This window comes from Amblyomma mixtum, chromosome 6 (assembly GCF_055824585.1).
Source record: "Amblyomma mixtum isolate Tamu chromosome 6, ASM5582458v1, whole genome shotgun sequence".
NCBI lineage: Eukaryota > Metazoa > Arthropoda > Arachnida > Ixodida > Ixodidae > Amblyomma > Amblyomma mixtum.
The window spans coordinates 55272387-55298751 of NC_143017.1; the positions used below are offsets into that span (position 1 = coordinate 55272387).

At 47.9% G+C, this 26365-nt stretch overlaps 1 protein-coding gene across 1 annotated transcript in view; it reads left to right on the forward strand.

Moving 5' to 3' along the window:
* Nucleotides 1–26365, forward strand: part of LOC149339185 (uncharacterized) — a 51932-nt gene that overhangs the window by 11146 nt on the left and 14421 nt on the right. The window contains exons 4-10 of the mRNA XM_089550886.1: nucleotides 3452–3458; nucleotides 13091–13134; nucleotides 14191–14351; nucleotides 15092–15223; nucleotides 17886–18161; nucleotides 25455–25556; nucleotides 25790–25858. Of these exons, the coding sequence (XP_089407012.1) occupies nucleotides 3452–3458; nucleotides 13091–13134; nucleotides 14191–14351; nucleotides 15092–15223; nucleotides 17886–18161; nucleotides 25455–25556; nucleotides 25790–25858 (791 nt within the window). The remainder of the gene's footprint in view (nucleotides 1–3451; nucleotides 3459–13090; nucleotides 13135–14190; nucleotides 14352–15091; nucleotides 15224–17885; nucleotides 18162–25454; nucleotides 25557–25789; nucleotides 25859–26365) is intronic.

Sequence of the window (26365 nt, forward strand, 5' to 3'; positions counted from 1 at the left end):
GCGGGTAAGTTGTTCGCCGTCATTACTACTCCTCCCGGAAAAAAGTAGAAAGCAGTAATCGATAAACAAATATACTGTTGTAAGCCTAAACTTTTCAAAACATTAAAGAAAATTGCTGAAAGAGCAAACTTTAAAACTGCTGATCGGTAATCAATCGACGACAGTTGTTGGTCTTATTTCATTTAAACTAGAAGACTTGATTTTGTAGGTATTTGTTGCATGTCTCGTGTTTTCGCCATGACCCCAGAAATAGCTTTTCGACATCGCGTCGAAAATGAACCCAACCTTAAGCGTGCTTCTCTCGATGCATTCTTTCTTTAGGAAAGCCAGAACCGGTGAGGAATGTTAAAGGGCAGTTATTTTGACTCTTCGATGGCAAGTTGAAAACAACTGGCGTTAGCACAGGATACGCCGTTTCTCTGTCGGTAGAAAGCTGATCCTTCGTATTCGTAAAGGAAATAACCCCACGTGGCAGCTCGTTTTAAGCTTTCCGGGTCAAATCGCAAGCCCACGGGAACGCTTGAGGAGGTATGTTCGGCCCACGGTAGTAGCGCGTTTGATCCAGTGTTGATCTGCGGTGATACACGAAACTAGGCTATCAAGTAATGGCTGCCGATTCCCTCGCATCTTCTCCCAGACAATCTCCATACTTAGGTCTAAATAGCATAAGCAAAAACGTGCAGGCACGCACTGTCTTTTATCCCGTTTTGCACTTCCAGGAAGGGGAAGGAAAATTATATTTCTTTAGCTCAAGTCCGAGCCTTAGTTGGCCAGCGGTCGAGGCGCAGTGGGATCACGTGTCGTTTGGATGGTCCGGACGCGGACAACGTGAAGCGGCCAGAGGACGGGCTGCAGAGGGGCTGGTGGAGCGGTTCATGGAGCCTATATACGTGAGGTGATGGGAAGGAGGCACGAGGTGTCAGCGAGGTATCGTAGAGGAGTTAAGAGGCGCAGGGGCGCAGGAGCTTAACCAATACGTGTGAATGTTTGAGCGATGCTCACCACACACGGGACAGGTGGGGTTGCCAGGTTTGTAAAGGATACAGTGAGTATATAGTTCACAGGGAAGGGAGCTCATCTGTGCCTGTCGGATGAGAGTGGCGTCGGCGCGGCCTAAGAAATGGAAGGGGGAGGGAAGGGTTCGTCGTAGGCGCCGCTGTTCGTGAAGGCGTTCCCGAAGTTCCTGCCAGTGTGTAGCGCTGTCTGTGTTGGGATTATAATGGGCTGGCCAGGCAGTCGGAGGGTCCGGTGGAATTTTTTCTTGCCCCACAGCGTGAGCAAGCTCATTCTCCAGTATACCTTGATGACCACGAATCCTTTCAAGACGAACAGGGAGCGTAGGGTGGCGGTCAGGTAGTGTAACAAAGTATCCTGGTTATGCGGCGGAAGTTTTTGAGCCTCCAATGCCTGTAGAGCAGCCTGCGAGTCTGGGCGTATGGTGTGGTGGACGAGAAGTGATTGTGAAGGGTGATCACCTCTGCTATGACCAGTGCCTCTGTCTCAGTTGAGGAGGGTACTTTTGTGTGTAGATGTGGGGAGGTGCTTCGACTGCTGACGAATGCAGTAAAAAATTCAGGGGGCACTTTGGCTCTCTAAAGTGCTTTATTTAAAGTGTTTTTATTTACTTTTTATTTTTCATATTTCGTTTCTTATTTATTTTTGCTCCTTTTGTTAATTTTATTGTTTCTTATTTTTATTTTCACATCATTTTTATTTTGTTTTTATTTTTATTTATTTTCTTATTTTTATTTTTTTTTTATTTTTCTTCACTTTGCTCCTTTTATTTTATTTATGAAGCCCATGCATTCACTAGATGCGCCTTTATTCATGCTGGAACCTGCAGTGACACCGAAAGGCGGACGAATCTGCCGACGCGTCTGTCGACACGGCTGCCGACGCATCTGTCGACACTCCTGCCGACGCGTCTGTCGACACTTCTGCCGACGCGTCTGTCGACACGGCTGCCGACGCGTCTGTCGACACTTCTGCCGACGCGTCTGTCGACACGGCTGCCGACGCGTCTGTCGACACTCCTGCCGACGCGTCTGTCGACACGGCTGCCGACGCGTCTGCTAACGACTGTATGAGGCATTAAAGGCTTCCGCCTTAAAAACTTGATGCTGCAGGATATGGACGACGGTACAATAAGTGTCGTGTCCCAGGGCAGTTAAATGACTGGCCAGTGCTTCACGCCGCCTGGAATTTCTCGTTGGTGACATGTGGCTTGGGATGGGTTTTGCGGTAAGACTCGGGAGGCTTTCCATGGGGGAACAGATGGTTGGAGCGGAGGCAGGTGGGCTACCGAATGTCCACAAAGGCTGATGAGGTTTCTGCCTTGTTAAGAGGTAGAAAGACGGTGAATCTCGTCTCGGCAGTGTGCTGCCGCGTGTTCGTCCAGGGATTTGAAAAACGCGGTGTCTGTGACAAGAGCGTTTGCGGCGTAGATGGCAACTCCCATCGCCAATCGACTGAAGCGACGCAGAGAAGCTTTCAGTTTGCTTGCTTGAGAAGCGGGGAGTCGTTAATAGGAGTAGGCGTACATTTCTCCAGAACAAACGAGTGCTTCAATGACTAGGCGGAGTTCTTGTTCTCGGAGTTCATTATTGCAACGAGTGATATACGCGGTAAAGCATGTGGGGAATTGGGTTCAATTGTTGTAGGAGCTGGACGAGCCACATGTCGCACTGATGAGCAAAGCGGATTTTGCAGGTTTTTGGATCATAACTTCTTGTGCCTCTTTCCAGGCAGCAGGGATTTCCCCAGAGCGCCAAAGAGTGTTAGTGATCTGAATGAGCTCATCAAGTTTTGTGCCCGGAATGTTACGGAGCATACCGTAGGTAATTTTTTAGGGGCCGGGTGCTGTGTTCTGCTTGAGATAGCGTAGAGCAGCCTGAATTTCAGCGAACGTGAAGCCGGAATTCATTCCTCGGTTGTTTTCTTTGCCATCCGTGTAAGGGAATGACGGAAAGCTGAGCGGATAATTAGAGGGTGGGAAAATTGATTTCCGATTTGCTCGTCTAGCTCTTCTTGAGAGACTGGGAGCGCCAGCTGGAGATTTTGAAGAGCACTGCAAGGCTTACCCTGCCCAGGTAGGGTGCCCATAATGTGCCAGACTTTTGGTGTGCGCGTGAAGTTTATCGACCATTTCATCGCAGAGCTGAAGCCAGTTGTTGTAGGCTATAGTCGGTCAGCGTAATCTTGAACTGCTTGCGTTAGGTCAGCAACTTTTATTTTCAACGCGTGGCTAGGCCTACATTTGCGTCAAGCTTTTATGGCCCGGCGACGTTGATTCCATAGCCCGTAGAAGTGAGTGTCAATGTATGGACAATCGGGAGAGCGGCGGATATTTTCGGCGTGTTGAGAAACAGCCTTCGTAATGGTAGTACACCAGTTTTCGGTGTCCTCAATTGAAATGGACAAGGAGTCGAGAACCGGCGGAACCTTTGGCCAGTCAACAAGCATAGTGGGAGGCAAATGTGGTCTCGGTGGCCGGGATCATCGCTCGAAAATTGTAAGGATGAAAAGTACCACAAGCAGGTACCAACGTCCTTCGAAGTGGGACCGCGGAGGATCAAGCAAACTATACCAGACCAAGCATGAGCGCGAGCAGAAGAAAAACATTTCCAATGAAAACTATCCAGGTACACTACAGGATGAAGGATAACAACACACACTAGAAATGAGTGAAAGTATTTCACGAATGTGTAACGTCCAGTTCAGCGAGGAGACCACGGTGTATCTGTGGCGCGAACTTAGTACGGCCGATGACCGATGAGCAGTCCCGGAGGACATCGCAGCTGCCCGTTCCTGGAGACGCGGCGCGGTCATGTACCGTCCAAGGCCTGACCTTGCGACGTCAGGATACCGGGCGCGGATCTCCCGCAGCAGTGGCTACGTTACTTCTCAAGCCTGGTCACGCCAGGGAGGAGACGGCCGCCCAGGTCCGGTCACCCGGGCAAGGCATCTTTGCCCTGCGGCAGCAGGCCCTGAGCTTAGGTCGACAGGCACGAAGAGTCTGCAGCGTCGGCAGGATCCCTGGGCGGGCAGCGACTGGCAGTGTCCGACACGACTCTCGCTGTCCGAGGCAGCAGGAGGCGAGAGGGAGACAGCAGACCCCCGGTTGCGCTAAATCGGGCGAAGACAGCTTCCCAAGCCTGGTCACCCGGTTCCACAGGAGCCGTTGATTCGCAGCCCTTCCCGTTCTCCTCTCGTGCTTCCCTCCTCTCCCCGTTCGAGCCGGCATGCTCCGTGTTTGCGTTTTCCTTTTTCCGAGCGTGTGCAGCCGTTAGTAATGCAGGGGCACAGGTGCCTTCACAGAAGTAAGGGTTACTTGAGGAATACAGTGATCGCTCCCCATCGAACTGCCCGTATTATTCCATGAAGCGCGGAGACCGCTGTGAGTCCATGAAAGATCGGGGTTTTTGTCAGACTGTGTCCCATAGCCTTGACGCGTAAGCATGGACGAGTCATTCACGAGGGCGAAGTGATGGACGCTGGTGAAGCGGTCTAGTTTTCGTCGTATCCACATGCAAGATGTGGGCAGTTGAAGTGGCCAGGAAGGACGGAAGTAGTGGGGATATTAGAGGCAGGGAGAGCCGTGTGCAAAGGCGGGATGCTGGTTTTAGAGTCGGAGAGAGTCCAGTAGCAGCTTAAAACCGAGAAGCAATGGCCGCGACAGGTGGAGTGTGTGAGGACATGCTCCTTCGTCCCGGAGTTGAGGTGTGAATTTCTTCCTCAATGGTGGGGATGGTGCGCTGTAGGTAACTAACAACTAAATTCAGTGGAGGCGGGGGTGTTTGATGCCCTTTTCTCTTCCTGACGATTCTTTTTTCAGTGAAGTAGTCGTAACCCGGAAGAGAAAAGGTACCGCTCATTTCTTGAAGTGCGACAATGTCTGGATTGACGCCTGTAATTCGCATTTGTTGTAGGAGGGCGTTTTCCTTGCGGCGAAAACCGCTGAAATTCCACTGGCAAATAATTAGGGGGTTGCGGAGCGGATCTTTGTTATGCATGATATCACAACATCATGGCAGTCTTCCTCCACTGTATCGAGATTAGGCACCGGAGAAACGGTGGCGCGCTCTCGAGGGTGAGCATTGGAGTCGGTGTCGGGAGTGGAGTTGACAAAGGACTTGAGGGAGAGGAGATGCCACTCTGTTGTTCGACGCGAGCCGTCAGTCGTTGTAGGGCCAGTAGAACGGGTGCAAGAAGTCAGATTGTTGGATGAGATCAATAGCGATCTCGGTCGAGAAGGATGAAGACGTGAGGGTGGGAGGGGTGTGGAAGGGTGAAGGACGGGTGTAGCAAGGAACGGGAGGGATGCGCTATGGAAGTTGGGGATTAATCACTCACCTGGTGACTTGGTGAAGTCTGCAGTTGCATCTTCGAAGCTTGGTAGGTAGCTGTGGAGGTGGGGGTGATGGTGGCTGCATCAAGTGGAGTCGACGGATGCCGCTTGTTATTAGACTTGGATCGCGATTGACTTGTTGGCCCAGTTTCCTGCCCTAAGCTGCTACTGCTGCAGGAGAGCTGAAGAACACCGTAGCGGGTCGAGGTTGGTAGGGAGGCCAGATTAATGAAGCGATGCAATGACGCCTTGCTAATTCGTAGCTGCTAAGTGTCCTTATTCAAGGAAAAATTTAATTAAGACGTTTATTTAGCCTCCGTGGTGGCTGGTTCTGATGCTCTCCTGCTGACCCGAAAGACGCGGGTTCGATCCCGGATTTTGATTGGAGAGAAACGTTAGAGACCTGTGTGCTGTGCGATGTCAGCGCACTTGAAAGAACCCCAGGTAGTCGAAATTATCAGGACATCTCCACTACGGCGTTCCTCATACTTCAGTCACTTGGGACGTTAAACCCCATTAAAAATAAAACCAATTGAAACGCTTATATTCTTGTTTTCAAGACTGAAGAAAAAAATCATTACAAGAGAATGATTCACAAAGAAAACTCACAAAATCAGCCCTTAATAACCATTACCTAGGCGAGGTTAAACTACCAAAGGGGAGTCGGAGCTACACACGCCGCCTTCCTCGCTTCCGCGGAACCGTCAGCTCCAGTTGCCAAGAGACGCTGGCTTGCCGCCTCACTCCATAGTCGTCAGGCAAGGAAATAGATCTTTCATTAAGGCACAGGTCCGGGCTAGCTTGAAAACCATGTTCGACGCAAGGTGTGCAGAAAAACATGGACGAATGAAGACAACACACCAGCTCTCATCCCCCGCTGCTGTCACCGAAAGAAGCGAAAATAGGGAAATGAAAGCTCGAGAATATGCCCGCCCAGGAACTCGTGGGACGATTTTTATTAATGTGGCTGCGTGACGGCAACGAAATGGGCCTTCCCCGAGTAGTGTTTTTTTTTTAAGCAATATGAAAAGGAAGAGCAATAAGTCACTAGTGGGGAAAAGCCTCCTTTTATTGGTGTCACGCAGCCACAATTTATTTTGCTTACTGACGCGCTGAAGGTAGGTAAGGCACCGGGATATTCATTGCGAGCTGACGCGAAGTAGTAGAAGGGTGTGGCAGAGTATTCGTGGCATAGCAATGAAATAAACAAGCTGTACAAAATGCCTTGAAGAGAGCTTCACATATGCGCTTACAGCGGGAGCACCACAATAATACGGCTGCCTTACTGAGAGACGTCTTTTTCGTCAGCGTGTGAAGAAAGTGCTCGGGAAATTTTGATGTGGCATGGCAGGTTTTAACCCTCACCTACCATTTCCTCCATCATTTCAGCTGAAGGCGCCAAATGCTACAGCGCCAACCGCATGCCGAATCGCGCCTCTGCTTTTTGTACAGCTGCGGAACGACTGCAATTTTCCCGGTCTACGTCATCGGCTCATGTGCTTCAGGTCTGGCAGACAAAACATGCGACTTTCGACAACGTGGTGCAGGAAGCGTGACGTGTAAGAAGGTGGTTGTAGTCAGTAGAAGAAAGGCGGTGGGAAACGCTCGAAGAATTCAAACTCGTGGCGCAATTTTGCCCACTGGGCCACGCCCCTCTGATGGCACGTTTACAACGAGGAGAAGTCTATTAAAGAGTCAACGACCTTGTACTGATCGGGACACCACCGACCCGGCTGGCGGAAAATGAGGAAGTGTCGTGCGAGTGATGCTGCAGTCGGGATTGAGCTACAAGAGGCTGTTTTGTGCCCACGTGTTCTGCCAGCACTAGAAACGGACAGCAGCTATTTAGTTTTGCTCGGGGCAAGGCGCGCAGAAAAAAAGTGGGAATCGCAGGTCAGGCGACACGGCTGGAAGCCGACAGACAACTCCAAAATATTCGAGGTAGGATACGCGAAACATTTGCATTCCAGAACAATTTTTGTTGGGGTCGGAGCTATAATGGACAACTTTCACGTTGCGTCCTCATAGTTGTTGAAATTAGCAGCCGTCAAAGGCGACCTCTCGCACTTGATTTCATAGGTAACGAGAAGCTGTCTGAAAGGCGAGTCGCACGGATATTCAAGTGTAGCTCGAAATTAGTAATCCTAATTGTTGTAAAAGTAACTGATATGTAAAGTATCCGGATCAAGGGATTGCACCGGAAAATGCTACTCCAGTTTTGAGAATGTAACCGCTGTTCACAAGGCTCCGAGTTTCTTGGCAGACGAGCTGCGAAAAATAATACTTTAGCGTAACTAATTCTGGTTCAGTTTTCAAACCATCTCTAGCTACCACGTTGTCTTGGCAGAACATCAGATTAGCGGTATTCCACGCGGTAGTGGCAGTTCTCTTCGAAACGGCCTGCCGCCGCATTGAGCTCAATGCAACCGAACGGGAGAGTGGTGCCCAACATGCCTCCGTCAAGAGCGGTGTCTTCACCCTGAAAGCGGCGCCGGCCATCGAGGCACCCTACTCTCAAGGTTCGGTTACACTACACATCAAATTCCCGAAAGCAGAAGTTTGGACAGCCGTCGCTGTAGCTCAGTTGGTAGAGCACCGGACGCGGAATTCGGATGTCGTGGGCTCGGATACCACTGGCGGCGTGTGTTTGTTTTTTCTTCTCCTTCTATTAATCTCCCATTGAAGTAAACTACAAATTGAAGAAAAAATCCCCTATGCTCTTTCGTTTCAATGACTGTTGGCTTCCGTCATGTACAGCCGTCCAAATCTTAGCTGGCGTGCGCGATGGCCGTTTTTTCTGCGCTCCTGCGCTTTGCGCCGAAGCAAGCTTGGGGAAAGCTCAATATTAAGCACGGGTTTAGTGAGCCTGTGCTTAGATTTGATATCTCAGCAAGTTTGCGCCGTCATGAGCTCCAAGAGCACGGAAAACGCGGCCGTCACGCACGCCAGCTAAAGATTTGGCCGGCTGTACGTCATAACGACCACCTCCTTTCATTCTCTTGTCTGCTGAGCAGCTTGTCCGCAGCGGCAGGGCGGTACGTATCGATGGCCAGGATGTTTTGCGTGGCGTGCACTTTCATGCAGTTATTGTCTCGTTCAGTCTTGGTTACGCAGGCTGAATCCATGATGAACAGACAAAGCACAGGGAACAAAGTATTGTCGAGTTTGAGGTGACTTGCAAATTTTTTAGCGAGCGTGGCTGCGGTGGCTTGCCGGTTCGCCACGGTGGCACAGTGCTGGGGGTTCAAGGCTTGAACTGTCGACTGGCTAGTCGAGCTCCCCGTTGTGCCGGCGGCGCGCATGTTGACGAGCACGGGGGCGTTGCCATGGTGGTGCGGATGTAAGCTTAGTTCGGCGCGCCCGTCGTAGGTGACCAGCCAGATCCCGGTGGGCCGGAAAACCTCTCAGAATGCTTAGAATTTCGATTACCTAGCGTACCGGGAATGGAGTAACACTCTTGTAGAAAGGTTGGTTGCGATCCGAGGTAAAGAAGCTGGACGTAGAGGTTATTTCGCTGGAGACCGTTCAGCACACAAACGATCACGGTGGCCGCTGGTGGCGCCGTCTGCTCGCACCGTCGATGTGTCGTTTGGAAGTTTCATACTATTCAATTACCTACATGTGTTGTGTTCTCCTGGACGTTTCTGTGCTTATTAGATCTCCAGGGAATGGGCTGAACCATCTTGTCTTCAATTTTGGAACAGAAAACTCCAACTGCACCATCGCCACTAGATCTAGATTAATACACTTTTCAAAGTGCCTGACGTTCCCAAGTGTGTGCTTGCATCCTCCAGCCTCTGCCTTTTGCTAGCAGCAAGCGTTGCGGTTCATATTATTTGTTCGCACTGGCTCCACCGGCTTGACCTTTTTTGCGAAGATCGTTTTGCTGCAGCCCACACTTCAAATTCCGGGTAGAGGCCCTTCATGAAGAATAAATAGCTTATGCTTATCGTACCACTCTGCTGAGTCTATTTGTTTCAGTTCATTGTTCAATAATGCAGGGTTCCTTGTTTTCTCCGATAAAAGAAGGAAGCGTTCTCGCGCAGTCTAAAAAAAAAGAAAGCGAAAGCTTCGAATGGGCACAATGCAGTGCCTTCGTCGAAATAAGTGCTCCGCTTCACTACGCACTTGTTTAATTCGGAGTTTCCTTCTTTGAGGAAATGAAAGGCTGCAAAAAGGCAGTGAGCAGCGGCTGCCTCCTGCGCCTCTTTTGAGAGAGCGGCTAAACAAAAGATGTAGCGGTGTAAAAGAGACCTTGCGAGAGATGTCGCCCACATTCCCACCTATACGCCTCTTTAAAGTCAGGATTCACTTGTGAGGTCGATTCCTTTTGCAGACGTAAGTTCCTGAATGACGAACCCCGTCCGAAAGTTCGCGTACGTGTTCTAAACGCATTTATTTTTCATCAATAGCTTGTTGTACCAGCGTGGTGTCCCTGAAAAGCCAGTAGCGGCGGGATCTACTGCTTGTTTGACCAACATTGATGTAGGAGTGTAAGCCCCGAACGGCAGCACTTTATACATCTGGAAGTAGTCGTAGATGCTTAGCCTTCTGGAGATCGTGAACCGTGTTTCCTTTCACTTAAACGCATTATCGATTCGGTGGTTGTAAGCGACCCCCACTCACTGCATAGCGGGTTGAGAGAGTAACAGAGGGACATTTTGTAGCTCATGCTCAACGGGTGAGCCTGGATTACGTTATTCCGCATGCCGCATGTTTCAGTGCAATTCCCTAGCCCCCTTCATCGTATTCCAGGTTGTTGTAACCATAAGATGCAAATCAAGGGTGGTGTTCGGGCCACATTAAACCTCTTTGACAACTGACGCTTCAGCTCAGGGTTGTCCGTCGGTTGTGCTATGAGCATTCGCGGCTAAGATCGTTTCTTCTAGTTTTATATTTTTCTGTTATCGAAACGCAGTAAAAGAACGTTCAATTAATACTATCAAAATTATGTGACAATGTACAGTGCTGCGCAAGTCTTGCAGCATAAACATTTACGATATGTTTTGGCTTCAGCTTAAACATTGCTACAAAGATTTATTTTCATGGCGATTCATTTTATATGCATGCAAGCTCTTGCCAGTACTTTAGTTGTTATAATAATATGCATACATCATACCACTAGAGGAAATGTCGAAGAAAGAAAAATCTAAGCAATAATTTTATTTTCTTCTTCTCCGCTGTAAACATGGCACATACCCACGCGGGGGATTGGCCATGGTACGGTGGTGAATGCCAAAGAGGTATATATGCGAGGGGAAGGAAGGGAAAACTTTATTTACACTAATGGTTTTTCCTGCGGTTTGGGGGCTAAAATCTAAGTACTGTAGTGTAGCAGCCACGCTCGCTCACTGTGGTGAACTGTGGGGGTGAAAGACTACGACGATCTTTAGGTGGGAAGCGCGCTCGCAGCCCGAACGCTTGGCCTGAACCTTTGCTGAACGTTGCAAAGCGACCTAGGTTCCGCTGAGCCACAACTCCCTCCTACAGTAGAATAGTAGAGTGACTGAAATTAGAAAATATATTAATTGTGGAAATTATTAAATAAATTAAACAAATGAGATAACCAGGAATAAAATAAAATACCCTTTTTAGACATGCGGTGGAATTTTATATGGTGTTAACATGGTAGGCGACCAGTTGCAATAATGTAATCATGAAGGTAGCCGCAAATAGTGCTTGACGAGAATCCTGTGGCGCTCGCACCAGACGAGAGAAGAACTGGTAGAGACAAAGGGAGTCCTAACCTCGAAAGAGGGACCTTCAAATACGGTTTTCTCAGAAATGCGAGCCGCCGGCAAGAGAGGAGAAAATGGTCTATTGCTTCAACTTCTCCGCTTGAGTTACAAATGTTTGTCATAGCGAACCCGCATCTGCATAAGTACAAGTTGAGGTGGGGGATTCTGCATTGCAAAAGCGTCATGGACACTTCACACAGCCTTGACTTACACAACCAGACATTTCATGGGAAGTTTAAATGTTCAAAATCCACGGTATTCAGCAACGCATCACCCAAGCTGGCTGATATATGTTGGAACCGCTGGAAACGGGAGGTCTCCAACAGAGTGAGGTGAGGTACGGGATGTATTACAGGGGCAGTGAGAGTTGACCTGGCCAAAATATTCAGCCACCTCGTTGAAATAGATACCCGAATGACCAGGTACCCAGACAAAGCGGACCTCCCTTACTGTGCGCGGAACAAAACACCCAAGGGAACGCTTCAATAGAGAGGTGCCAGAAGTTTGGAGAGAGCCTAAAGCTGAAAGGCAGTCTGCAAGGATAAGTACCCGTGCTCCATGCCTCGGAATTTTAAGAAGAGCCGAACCAAGAGCCAAAAACACATGCCGAATCTTCTTTCATCTTTTTATCGATGCCACTAACGCCTGAACGCTCTTCCTGAAGCCAGTGCCCCGTGTTCTGTCACTCGTAATCTGTGTGTTTTCAATAACAAGTCTTTAAAAAAAAAACGAAAACAACAAGTACCTCAGCAAAGCCTTTTGCTTGGCTTTTTTTTTCGCAACCAAGAACTAGCTGGCGTTTTTGGGTACGCGCCTCGGCAGCCTTCGGTGTGAACGTTCGAGGAGAAAAAAAATATGATGGAGCTTCGAAAGCTGTCTACTTTATGCCGTGCCGTGAAGCTATGCCTAACAATTTTGCACCAAAGTATTTTTGAGCGGGGAACAGTCTATGAACTCAATTTTTTGTATAATTTTGTATCAATGTATCCTCACACCACACTACGGCAGCCTTGCATTTTCTTTTCTTTTTTTTTTGCTGTTAACGTTTTCTTTCTGTTCAAAAGCGTGGCCCATCGGTATTCTATGGCAGTCTTCAGTTCGATACGATCGATGGAAACACGTTAAAAGAAAGTTTTTGTTACACATCACAAGAATGGACCATTACTTTCAATATTTCCATAAGAGTATCTAACATATTTTCAATATTCAAAGTTTTTGCCTGAGAATGCTGGACACGATGTGGCATCAGGCCACCAAAACTGTCACGTCTAAGAACGCTCTTTAGCAGATGATGACAGAATACCTGAAGCTGAAGCATTTAGCAAGGGTTCTTTCTTGCGTTAAAACGCACCGCTCTTTCGTTTGTTTTGTAATGGGTTTCCTAAAACCGGGGTTCTCTTGCTACAAAGATTATATGCGGCATTGCATAAATACTGCCAAAAGGTAGGGGCAATGTTATGTATTTTATGCGAATAAATGAGCTTCAGACACAAGAACATAAGATATAAACAAAAAAATGAAATATGTGGAGGTAAATGGTGTTATAAGAATAAAATTCAGCATAACCTTAAATCTCTTCGCAGCGGCTTGCACATCGGGAGCAGACGATGGGAGCTTGCATTGCATGCTTTCGCTTTAACGAAACTACAAAAAAAAAAACGATTTTGCTTGAGTTCGATCAAAATTGAAAGTGCACCGATTTGTTCACTAGTTTTGCATCGCGTCTTATTCATCCTAGCGGACAAACTGGTCTGGCTCAGATATTGAAATGTTTTCCTTTTTAAAATTCATTTTTCCTGTGAAGGCGAAGAAACTGCGTTCGTATCAATAATGCAGGTTCAATGTTAAGCGTTTGGACTCCGCACAAAACTGTGCACTTAAACTTCTGGCCGTTTTGTAGCGTTGCGATGAGTGTTTTTCTTTTATCGTCAAGGCGTAAAATGAAGAGCTTTTCTTCGTTCTTCTTTTTTTCCTTGCCGCGCATCTTCCATGCAGGGCCCTCTAGCTCGACAACATACAAGCGACAGAGACCGCCACCAAACGTTACAGGTAAAGTGGAGTGCATTGAAAAGTTCCGCGTTGACCAGTTCATGCCAAAGCCAGACTATTTTTCTATTTTTTTATTGAGCTATAGTTCATTTCAGAACGGCGTATCATGCACATTACAACAGAAGTATGAAGCACAAATTCGCTGTAACGTTTGTCAGACGACCATGATAAACTTCCGAGAAAACTATCGGCAGTTTTAAGCGGTAAAGTAAATAAGGGTGAATGATAAACGCGCTGCTTCCCCGGCTGAGTTTGGCAAGCACAAATCTAATGTAGTTACAAAACTTAGATATAAGGCGCAATGCAAGAGAGGACAAGACTAGTCACTGACTTTTAAACAAAATTTAATCCATATCTCATCCCAAAGTCCGTCCTCAAAGACGAAGTCTCTCGAGTTGTACATTAGCTACAATCGAGCAACAATGTGTGTTATTTTTTTTATTCCATTATTTTCATGAGCGGTAAGGGAGGCGAGGAGAAAACCTGCAGTATCAGATCGATTATCTCCGTCGCCTACGAGGCAACAGCAGCATTCGTTTGGACAACTGAACACAATTTACTCTCGATGAAAACTAAAATTACGTAAGGCTTGGGCAATAAAAGATTATAAAAACAGCGACACGATAGGTCGGTGCATATACACTGAACGCAGACGCATAAGTACGAAAAAAACATATATACGTACCGTCTCCGGAGGGAAAGAGATAATTACTTAATTACTTATGAGATTTCACTCAAATTAATCGAATAAAATTACGCACAACAGTGGGAAAATGTCTGCTGTTGCTGAAAGTGGTCGGCTATCAAACCCTTGCTTAATCTTTTTTAGTATTCGGGTGAAAAAGTTCTGCCTTTTGAGCTACGCATTTGCCCAGGAAGAATTTATCGTAGCCCATACCATGCACTGAAAGGAACAACGTGAAGGATGATGCTTTGTATTCGTTAGGCTTCTGAAACTGAACAAAACCACAGGTCGCCTTGGGCTGCCTGTGTTAATCTTTTCAGCGCCGTATAATTCATTCCTTCATTCAATACAATTTTTTTATTCCTTTTCAGACATAACAGCAGCTATGAACATCCCAGAGGACGCAACGCTCCAAGTACCCTTGCAAGCACATTTCATATTTGAGAAAGAACCGCTCGTCAGTGAAAGCATCATAATGAACATCTTCAGCTTTGATTTCATCAGCAAGCGATTTCAGAATAAACTGCTAGAGGTAAATCAGTATTGATAAGAGATAAATCTCGTCATATTGGCCGCCGCGGTGGCTCAGTGGCTATGGTGCTCGGCTGCTGACCCAAAAGACGCGGGTTCGATCCCGGCCGCGGCGGCTAGAATTTCTTTGGAGGAGAAATTCTGGAGGCCCGTGTACTGTGCGATGTCAGTGCACGTTAAAGAACCCCAGGTGGTCGAAATTTCCGGGGCCCTTCACTACGGCGTCTCTCATAGCCTTAGTCGCTTTGGGACGTTAAACCCCATAAACCAAACCAAACCATCGTCATATTGCTTTTTGAGCAGCTTCGCATATCGTGCTTTTCTTGAAGTGTTCTGAACATGTAGTAATTTTTAATTTAATCTGCAGCGACAATGTTCCTATTTAACTCCACCATAGGGGGCTCTTAAGAAGTGCTGGAAGTTTGAAAATGTAAGCAGCATAGCATCTAAATAACCATGCACGGCTCGTAACATTAGCTTCAATCAGCTTGCTCGTGCTTCACTAACACGGCAGACGCTTGATTAAGGATGCGCTTGTTTAACGCTTCAAATTTTCTCAAGCGTACAATAGCCTAAATTTTGCGCTTATATGGAACGTACTGAACGCAGTAGAGAGCCAGTGCTGTTATCTATCACTTATGGTTTACAGCCGATTTTCCGGTTATTAAAAAAAAACAAGCTCATCGTAGAAAGCTAGCATCGTGAAGTGTTTTAATTTGCGATCTAACCACACGTTTTCAGATTCCAGACGGGGTTCGATGCGAAGGCAACCGCAAGAGCGGTCTTCCACACCCAGTGTACTACAATATGCGAGTGTTTCGCTACAGTGCACGAGTTCACAGCTCCAGTTCGAAGCGTCATTATCTTCTCAAGGCAAGCACGGGTTATTGATGCGTTAGCATTAGAAGAAGGGTCTGTGTGTAAGCGTGAATGGGGACCGCCGTCTGTCATGTAGCAAGTGGCAGGTGGTCCACCTGTCGCAGTAAGTTCGCATAGGCAGGGCAAGGGGCATGTAGCAACCTACCCACCACGCTGCCTATGCAAACTTAGTATGCTACCTCGGATATCACAAACCCTAGTATGCCACCTCTGATATAACGAACTTCAGTCTGTTAACCTCGGATATACCGAACCAAAGTATGCCAACTGCGCCAGGAGGGGTATGACGACTCCTAGGGATCTAGAATGTAAAACAGAGACTGACCTTCTCCATATACGGGAATTAAACTATTACGCTATCGCGTCATATTCTCCAGGCGGAGCTTGAATGGCCCCTCCAATTTTTTTCATGCACACCGAGAATCTCTGTTCAGCATTTATCAGGGGTAGAAGAGGCTATCGAGAGGCGTCGCTTTGCTTGAAACCGCCCCTCGAACGAAGAATGCTTAAGATTTGCAGCCGCTCATTGCGGTTTGCGGTACAACAGGAAAGCGCCCAATTTTTACGCACCTATAGGATATCGTTGCTGGAATATTTGTCGCACAGAAGGCCCTAAAGGAGAGACTAAACGCCTAATTAATTCAATCGTAAGCCTCTATTGCAACTAAAAGTCAATACATAAGCAAAGAGCTCTAACATTTTGAAGCGTCCCATTAAGAAGGCTCCGCTAGTCATGGCTTGTTTCAGGACTTGCTGACACCAGATTTGTGTGTTGTTGCATTAGTGTTGAAAGAATTTGCGAGCGTCTTTCTTAACGCAGTATTGCTGTATCACTGTAGAGCTAGAGCATGCGCCTACGTACGGCTTTTAGGGCGAAAGTTCTAGTCCAGTACAAAGCGAAGGTCATGTGGCTATGAAATCTGACCTTCAAATCAGGAGGAGCGGAGGCCTGGCTCTGACGTCATGACACGTGACTCGCCACGCCTCGCCACAGCTGCTCGCTCGCTTCGCAACTATCGAATCACGTGACTCGCTGGGCCTCGCCATAGCTGCGTATGCGAAGCCGACGGCACTCTCGTAACTGCCGGAAATCAAGTGACACGCCGTTGGCAATATAAAAGCGTGTGGCGTGTGCTTACTTTAACAGAGCTTTCGCAACTCTTACTAGGTTCAGACGGGTTGCACTAGAGATCATTTTTTTTAATCGTTCATCGATGTTTACACTCCCAACACTGGTTGTCTGTTAATACGTTTATTTATTTCTCTGAAAAGACTTCTCGTGCAATAACCTAGATCGTAATCTGATTTAAACTCATCGTAAGGAGAGATTTGATGGTCTGGACAGAAAGCCAAGGAAGGTATCCGGAAGGCACAAAAGCCACGGAGTCTGTGACGTTTGCTGTAAGCTGCAACAGAGCCAAAAGAGTTTGACTTACTCTCATGCAATTAAGTTTGCCGCGTTGAAAAGGTGTGCGCATTGTGGAAAAAATCTTCAAACATTCAAAACTTGCCTACGGACGTTAACAGATTCTAATAAGTTAACCGTCAGAGCTGTCTCCCAGTAAAGGCGAATATCTCGACTTTTATTTCACAACAGCGAACTAAGAGCAACGTAAATGAAAAACGCTTTTGGCTGTTTCATCCTCGGCTGCATTCCGTGTTGTGGACCATTTACGCCACTCTTTGTGAGTAATAATAATTAAATATTTCCTACCAAATCAATCATAAGGTCTTAGGTGGCACATATTGGAGCCTTTCGGACGAATTTTCACTATCCAGATTTATTTCACGTGCCCTGAAATCACAGCATACGGCTGACTGTCTTTCGCGCTTAGCGGAATGCCACAGCAGCGGCCTAGAATTGAGCCTGTGACTGCGTGCTCGGTAGACTAAACGCTGTAACCGCTCACGAAACCTGCAATCATCTTTCATATTTATTTTTTTTTTGTTTATTTATTTACTGTTTTTTTTATTTTCACGCACAAGACCTTACAGGTATTGTAGAGGGTAGTGGGCAGGAAAATATGCAACAAACAATGGTAGAAAAAAAATCAGGGACATAAAAGATTAATCCTGTGTCTACATTGTTAGCTAACACAATAAACAGATTAGTGCTAAACAAAACTGTCAGAATTTATATGTACAATGGTAGCCAAAGCTTTGCGATGGTTATTTATGTCAGTAATAGATGTAATTTCATTAGGAAGATCGTTCCATTCTTTAGAAGTACGGGGTACAAATGAGCGTAAGAAAGAAACTGCGTTGCATAAGTGGATGGCATCTTTGTGCGGATGGTAAACTCGACGCGATATGTAATAGGGTGTATGAAAGAAATTATTGTCTAGGCTGGAGGGATAATATAACTTGTGAAATAAGGTAAGCCCGCAAACCTTTTGTCGTCGCGAAGCCAATGACTGAAGACTCAGATTAGCTTTCGTTTCCGTTATTCTTGCTTCTCGGTTGTAGTAAGAAAGAATCAAACGGGCAGAGTAATTTTGAACTCGTTCAAGCGAAGTAATATTTTAATATGGAAGAGGCTTATTGTACCGGCCGGAATCAATCAGTCGGCGCAATAAATTAAGAATGTAACCCTTACGGCTCAAAGTCGCTATCATAAAGTATTAAGCGGTTGTTATTTTTTATTACTGCCTTTCAGGGTTTTGTAGATGTGAACCGCAAACTGCAAAGGCTAGACTACGCCTCTTGGGACGCCACATCCTCCACTCCAAGCACTATAATCCTCTCTGGAAAGGAAAGTATAGCTTATCGCATCCCCAGACCCCAGAGCGAAGCAGTGTGCTCTGCCGTGAACATCACTCAAGTCCTCTTAGACAGGCAGATGATTATTGTCCCGGAATACATGGAGAATATGTCATCAAAAACGTTTTTTGTGGGGAAGAACAGTTCTGCGACCATGAACTACAAGAAACCGGTAAGTGAATTCATTTCCGTTTCTTTTTTTTTTTTCAGAATGTTAACAAACACTTTGAAGGTGTACTTCTTTTCTCGCTTGCCACCTGTGAAGAAGGCCTATTCGTAGGCTTAGTAAGACACCTCAGTGAATTACACAATTTATTAGAGACATTCTACTGTAACGAAGCGTACGTCGGGACGGAACGGTGGCTCCGCCGCATCGAAGAAGGGGACCAGCAGGCGTCGATTAGATGCATTGGTCAACTTAATTTATTAAAGGTAGATGCGAATCACTGGTTAAACTTGGAAACTGAGACAAAAATATAAGAGGTCACATAGTAAAACAGTCAGTCATACCCCGGGGCGTGCAGCATCTTTGGAGCGGAGGTCCCGAGCAGCAGCCGGGAGCCGTTCCTCTCCCGAGTCCCTCTTCGCGCCAAAAAACCCGCTCTTAAATGCGTTTGCCCAGGATTCTGGGGACACTTTTAGTGGCCAATCGGAATTGCTGTTGTCGGAGCCAATGACAAGGATTTCTTTAAAACAGAAGCAGCCAATAGCAAGCCGGTGCCCACGAGGCTGTTTACTCGAGAGCACCGCGTAAATTCCACGAAAGCGAGCGCATTTCCACTCGGCACACAGATACAAACACACAAAACGACACCCGAAACACAGGGAACGCAAACCTCGCAGTCGGTGCACCACGCGACCCGCCGTCCGCGCCTTCAGCCCTCGCGGCTCGTCTCCGGCATATCTGGTCCGCTGGGCAGTGTGCCGCCCGAGGCAATCACTTCGCGCGACTCTCCTGCAAACCACAGGGGGTCCGCGCGCCCACTCTGGTGGCCCGGACGCGGCCTTGGGCGACCTCGCCCCCTCGCAGTTTACTGCGTTTTACTCTAACTAAACATTCACACAAGGCCGGGGAGGAGACGCACAATGCCTGCTTACAAAGAGCCCCAGAGAAAACGGCTCTGCCAAATGTCGGAGTGTGAGCCCCTCTAATGGCTCTCCGCACAGCAGGGAGCACACGGACAGCAACAGTCGCACGGCGGGGAGAACACATTCAGCTTGTAGAGAAACTGGCGCGCGAAATCTGCGAAGCTCGCTACGCGACACCTCCCTCCTACGAAAAAGAGTGTCCCACTCGTTTACAAGAATCGAATACAAAGGAAAGGCGTGCACACTTGATACAAGGCAATAAAATAAGAAAATCCACTAGACAGTAACGCACAACAAGACTAAACTGAATACAATAAATACATCTGCTGTACTATACAAGGCATGGAAAAACGAACGCGTAAATTACTTAGATAAGCATGATACAGGCAGGACGCAGAAACATACAGATTTAACAATGCAATCGAAAACTTTACATTGCACTCTCAAAATGTCCGTATGTACAGATTGGCACAAAACACAAGTTGTCTGTGGGAAGGGGCAGTCCAACAGTTACTTCAGTTTGTTCCTTCATCTGCACTGTAGTACTCCTCGGTGTCACTTTCATACCCATGCGTCTTGACCACTTTGGGCTCGGTGTGAGCCCCCGCACGGCCATAATCAGGTGACGACCTGCTGTAAGAGTACGTCTCAGTCGCACTGCCATCCGACTTTTCGTGATCGCTGGGTTGCACGGTAGGGGACACAGCAGGTATTGATTTTGCATACACACTAGCACTGTGCGCGGACTCACGACCACCATCACCACCGCAATCGCTGTCTGGTGACTCGTCGTCGGCGTCCTCTTCTGAATCCAGACGAGTGTGGCAGCGCTTCAGACGGCTGACGTTGACGACATCTCGCTTGCGACCGGTGCGATTGACGACTTCCCAGTTGTTCTCTGCCACTTGCCGAAGTAGACGGAACGGCCCGTGGTACCTGTGGAGCAGTTTGTAGGTCTTCCCCTTCGACCGAGAAGGTGTCCACACGTACACGAGGTCTCCCGGATAGAAAACATTACGTCGCCTCGAGTTGTATGCCTTTTTGTTCTTCTGCTGCCGCTGCTTCCCGCGCTGAGCGACTACTTCGCACGCCTGGTGAAGCCGCTCTGTCGGAGGTATAGGCTGGAGGAACTCGATCGGCTTGTCAGGTGGGGCTTTCTGAGTCTGGCAGTCAGGGCAAGAGAGCACGTAGTTCGTCACCTGTGCGAACATCTTAGGCCAGAAGTAGCGCTTACGTATTTTCTCCCAGGTGCGCTTGACTCCTAGGTGGCCCGCTGTGAGATCATCGTGGCAGCTTCTTATTATTTCAGCTCGTAAGCTTTTTGGAATGACCATTGCGTCGCAGTCTTCCTCGAATCCATTCGCCCTCCTGTGCAACACACCGTCGATTAATCGAAAACACCGTGCCGTTCTTCTCAGTGCTCTGACAACAGGTGAATCCGGGTTCTCGAGGTGTTGGATCATCTCCTTCATCCAAGGGTCTTCCCTCTGCTTCCTACCTATATCCACGCGACCCAGCACTAGCAGCGGTGCAAAGTTTTCTTCACTAACCGGTGCCGGTTCATGTGGCAGGCGAGAAAGAGTGTCGGCATTGGCATTCTTCACACCAGGGCGGTGTTTCAGCGTCATGTCGAACTCCTGTAATAGCAGGGACCATCTCATGAGGCGTTCGTTCGGATTCTTGACATTCATCAGCCATGCGAGGCTGGCTTGATCGGTGACTACGGTGAATTGGCTTCCCAAAATGTACGGGCGGAACTGCTTGCAGGCATACACGACAGCCAGGCATTTCTTTTCTGTTGTGCTGTAGTTGGTCTCTGCCTTGTTAAGGTGACGGCTGGCGTACGCGACGACATGCTCTCGACCGTCTTCCCTCTGTACCAGCACGGCACCAATACAGTAGTCGCAGGCATCGGTATGGATTTCGACTGGCTTGCCGGGCTCGAATTGACGTAAAACTGGCGATGTAGTCAGCTTTTCTTTGAGCGCTTGAATTGCCGCCTCGCAGGCCGCATCCCACTTAAACGGAACATTCTTTCTGGTCAAGTTAGTCAAAGGCCGGCAAATTAGAGCAAAGTCTTTGATGAAGCGTCTATAATAATTGCAGATTCGCAGGAAACTCTGAACTCCTTTCTTGTTTTTCGGGGCTGGGAGCTTTTCGATCGCGGCTTTTTTCTCCGGATCTGGTCTAATGTTGTCGGAGCCGGTGTCAATCAAGTGGGTGGTCTTCGAGTTGTTAACCTCGACTGGGACTCTGAGACGCTGTTTCTCATTCCTCATACATACTGACCGGCTGGGCTGACCACCTAGGCCCGGCCGTTCCCGTTTCCCGAACTGGGGGCTTGATCGGCGCGCACATTTATTCGCTCGCGGTCTTCGTCTCTCCATCGCTGGCGACAGTTACGAGCTATGTGGCCACTTCGATTGCAGGAGCTGCACCGTGTTCTTCCGTCTTCAGCATGTGACATTCTCGGGGGCCACGGGGCACGGCCACGAAAGAGTTCTTTTTCGATCCTCGTTAACCGCGCGGATAACGACTCCAAGGAGGCGGCAATTGACTCAAATCTCCTCTCACCTGCGTGCCCTTGTTGTTGCTCGTGGGACGTTGCTGTGCAGGTGGGCAGCACGTGAGGCTGTCCGAAGATAGGTGATGCAGGACTTGGCTGGAAGGTAGCTTCGGTGTGTGCTGCAGGGGTGGCCATTCCCCAAGCGTTATGCTCGGTTGTCAGGTAGGCGGCGTTGGCTTGGGTCGGCAGTCCTCGAGCAGTGAGTCCCATCAGCGCAGCTTGGCTGAGGCGCTGCAGTGTCTGCAAAAAATCTGCGCATGTGCTCGGGTTGGCGATTATCATTTTCTCCATGGTCGCCGGTTGGAGGCCCCGCAGCAAATGACGCAGTCGATCCACTTCTGGCATCTTGGCGTCCACCCTCGCACACAGCTGCAGAATGTCATAAAAATACTGCTCCGGAGACTCTGACGGCAGCTGCACTCGATTTTGCAGGCGCAAGTAGGCGATTTCCAAAGCGTGGCGGCTGCTGAAGCAAGTTTTGAGCTTCGCCGCCCATTCGATCCATGAACTTGGCGCACCAGTCAGTAGTTCCGTAGTGTACCATTTTTTCGCATCTCCGTCCAAAGAAATATAGAGGAATTTCACCTTTGTGTCGTTGTCCCATGAGTTGAGCGAAGCGACGTGCTCGTAGCAGGTCAGCCATTCCGCCACGGACTCCTCCGGGGTTCCCTTGAAGACAGGCGGGGCGATAGATGGTCTCGGTTGGTGGCTCGTCATCGTCGAGATGTCTGCGAGTGTCCGGCGTTGCTCACTTCTCAGATTGGGTCGCATTTCGAGTAGAGCGGGGTCTTCGTTACCTCGCAACCTCCACCACTTGTAACGAAGCGTACGTCGGGACGGAACGGTGGCTCCGCCGCATCGAAGAAGGGGACCAGCAGGCGTCGATTAGATGCATTGGTCAACTTAATTTATTAAAGGTAGATGCGAATCACTGGTTAAACTTGGAAACTGAGACAAAAATATAAGAGGTCACATAGTAAAACAGTCAGTCATACCCCGGGGCGTGCAGCATCTTTGGAGCGGAGGTCCCGAGCAGCAGCCGGGAGCCGTTCCTCTCCCGAGTCCCTCTTCGCGCCAAAAAACCCGCTCTTAAATGCGTTTGCCCAGGATTCTGGGGACACTTTTAGTGGCCAATCGGAATTGCTGTTGTCGGAGCCAATGACAAGGATTTCTTTAAAACAGAAGCAGCCAATAGCAAGCCGGTGCCCACGAGGCTGTTTACTCGAGAGCACCGCGTAAATTCCACGAAAGCGAGCGCATTTCCACGCGGCACACAGATACAAACACACAAAACGACACCCGAAACACAGGGAACGCAAACCTCGCAGTCGGTGCACCACGCGACCCGCCGTCCGCGCCTTCAGCCCTCGCGGCTCGTCTCCGGCATATCTGGTCCGCTGGGCAGTGTGCCGCCCGAGGCAATCACTTCGCGCGACTCTCCTGCAAACCACAGGGGGTCCGCGCGCCCACTCTGGTGGCCCGGACGCGGCCTTGGGCGACCTCGCCCCCTCGCAGTTTACTGCGTTTTACTCTAACTAAACATTCACACAAGGCCGGGGAGGAGACGCACAATGCCTGCTTACAAAGAGCCCCAGAGAAAACGGCTCTGCCAAATGTCGGAGTGTGAGCCCCTCTAATGGCTCTCCGCACAGCAGGGAGCACACGGACAGCAACAGTCGCACGGCGGGGAGAACACATTCAGCTTGTAGAGAAACTGGCGCGCGAAATCTGCGAAGCTCGCTACGCGACACTACGATGTGCTTCGGCGTTACCGCTGTGTGTGGTAAGCGCGAAGTGCCGCATCGCTTTTCCCGCCAAGAGAACAGACACTTTTAGCATTCTTCGTAATTCTTCTACTATGGCATAGAGAGAACATTGCATTAGTTGCGAACGCACCCAGTTGCTCGTAAGGTCTACTCAAGACCCGGAAATGGAGCATTTTTAAAGTACCACTTGAACACAAGTTCTCTCAAATCTAACATAACAAAAAGTAACAGTCAAAGAAGGCAACTATTTGAACACTAGACGGGAACTCGAGAAGCACCGCGCCAGTCAAGCGTTCTGAAGAGGATGCCATGGAAGGCGCACCATGCTGCAGTGGGACTGCTATACGGCGTCACGGGCACGGCGCTCGCGTCGTGTTGGCTCCCGTGCGAACTCAGCACTTAGCACGCCCCTCTAACTCCCAGCTTGCGAGCGATGCTGATATGAGAGAATATCTAAACACAAAAAAAAATTCGTGGAGGGACCCACCAACAGCGCGTGAAGATTTTATCGACGTCTACAGGCAGTTCTGCTCCTAACAAGAAATCACGTTGCCTAATTAGCCACTTGGAAGGAATTAGTTTCAATTTTTTTTATTTTTGAGAGCCTCCAGTGAGACTAAAGCAAACCTTCATAAATAACGCGGCAAATATAATCCACGTAAACGCTACGAATTTAAATCATCCATACAGATTAAAACAAGAGAGATTGTGTATTCGACGCTCACAGCTAGTCGGAATCCGCCTAGGTACCAAAGAATTTAAAGCTATTCGAAATGTAAACAAAGACCAGCCCGAACTTTCTCACTAAAGACGATATTCAACTGAGTCACGCAGTGGCCGCTTCTGAAAGCCGACAGATGGTTGTGTCGAGTTTTGTGGCACATAGGCAGCTAAGCTAGCATGCTCCAAGCTCGAAGTATAGGGAAATTGTTTTCTGAACAACTGTATAGAAATATTAAGATGGTCGGTAGCGTATATAGGGCCTAAAACATTGGCTCGTATTACTTAGTGATCACGGCTAATAGTAAACACTTTAAAGAAGGTCGGGTAGCCTCAGTAGCCATCCTTGGCCGGGCAATGATTTTGAGCATCCCAACCAATCAAATAAAAACCTCAGCCTTCTTCTCAGGAATGAGAAGGTGGCTGAGGTGTATCAAAAAAACGAAGCAAAGCAGTGGGCAAAAATTTAGTGGTGGCCGAGAACACCTTTCTCTCTTAAAAAGCTAAACACGCAAGTCGTGTCAACGATTACAGCTTCAGTCAAGAGTAACATTGGTTTTAAAGCAATGTGTTCATTATAAAACTGAGCAAAATATTTTTCCTTAGTTCTTTGACTTTCGTGTATGAGATGGTGGTAGAGAACGGGCTCTAGTAAGGTCTTCCAATGCTGAGAAGGTAACCCCATTCATTAATTTTTCCGCTATCCTCTCCACTATTGTACTTCTCTATTTGTTCCTCTATGATTGACTTCACGTTAAAATTAAAAAGCACCGCTGGCCTCGTGATGCGTCACGCGGCCAGCGGTTATTTTTAGTTTGAGTTTAGCGCCGATGCGTATGATTACCCTGTGAGCGGAAAAAAGCTCAAGATCGATATGTGACTGTAATCGAATAGCTCTACAATAAATAAACTTTATATTCTCTGTTTGTGCTTCCCTACCCACTCCACACACACGCGCGCGTGCGCGCGTATGTGTGTGGAGGGGGAAGAGACTCTCTCATTCAAACATGGACAAGAATGCCTGAGGAGAAAGCCGGCAGGAAAATGTGATGTTTCTACAGTGATAGTGGCCTAAATAGGCCGCCCTTAAAGCATTGTACAAAGGACTGAGAATAAATAATCATTCTATTCATTGTATTTGGACATTCTGCATTCTCTGCAAAGCGTAGAGATCTTAGGTTCCACTGTTTGGAACTATAGAAGTTGAGGCTAAAAGGTAATGTCTGGAATAAAATTCATCGTGTTTTTTACTGGTCTAAAGTACTGGTGGTAGCAACAAACCTCATGCCATATAGTTCATAACACAGTAAATGATTGTTTACAGGCAGTAAAAGGTGGAATTCCTTGCCACGTTTGGGACATTGTGCGCTTCGACTGGCCTTCGGATGGCGTCAAGACGTTGTGGGAGTGGTGTTTCGTAGACAAGGTAATATCGATTGCCTTATGTGTACAACATGAGACAAGCGTCTCATCCATTCATTGTTGGAAGGCATATACTGCATGCCTGTTGCAAGGATTAAGCTGGCATCACCAACACGAGTGGCTAGAACTAAATGCAACCTCTTACGACCCCCGAAACTCAATTGGGAATAAAATACTTTACAGACGCTGGAAACTATAGTATCATGATTTGTTCAGTTCATATGTTTTTTTTTTCAGCTTTACGTCTCATCGCCACCTGATGCAAGTTCGTCTCATATCACTAGCTTGGACATACATGTCTTGGAGGTAAGTTTTCATCTGACAGCTTCGTTAAAAGCTGAATCAAGAAGCTGTGCACACAACTATCAAGCAGGAAATAAGCATTAATGAATGAGATCGAAAGCGAAGGCTCCTTATAGGCCGCAAGTATAGTCGTATTAGAATACTTCGACAAGATGCCTACCGTCCCTTGTGAATGGCTCTCCATGTCCGCAGATCATGGCGTTTTTTACAGAGGAGTGCATCACTAGGCGTGTGTTAAGATTTATTTAACCTATTCACCTTTCACACGAGCCAAACACCAGACATGGCTGCTAAGGACCACGCTTCCTTCAACAGGAACTGAAAGACAATTTCTTATAGTTCAACCTCTAGACGTTTATTTTCGTTTGCGTCGTTAAGCTCTTGGGGTAATGATTATCAGTGTCAGAATATCGGCAACTCTGGTTTACCGTTAAATTAATATCCTCTTTGATTTCAGCTTAGCACAATTTATTGTATACTGCGTATTCGGCAACCCTTTGCGCTATATTG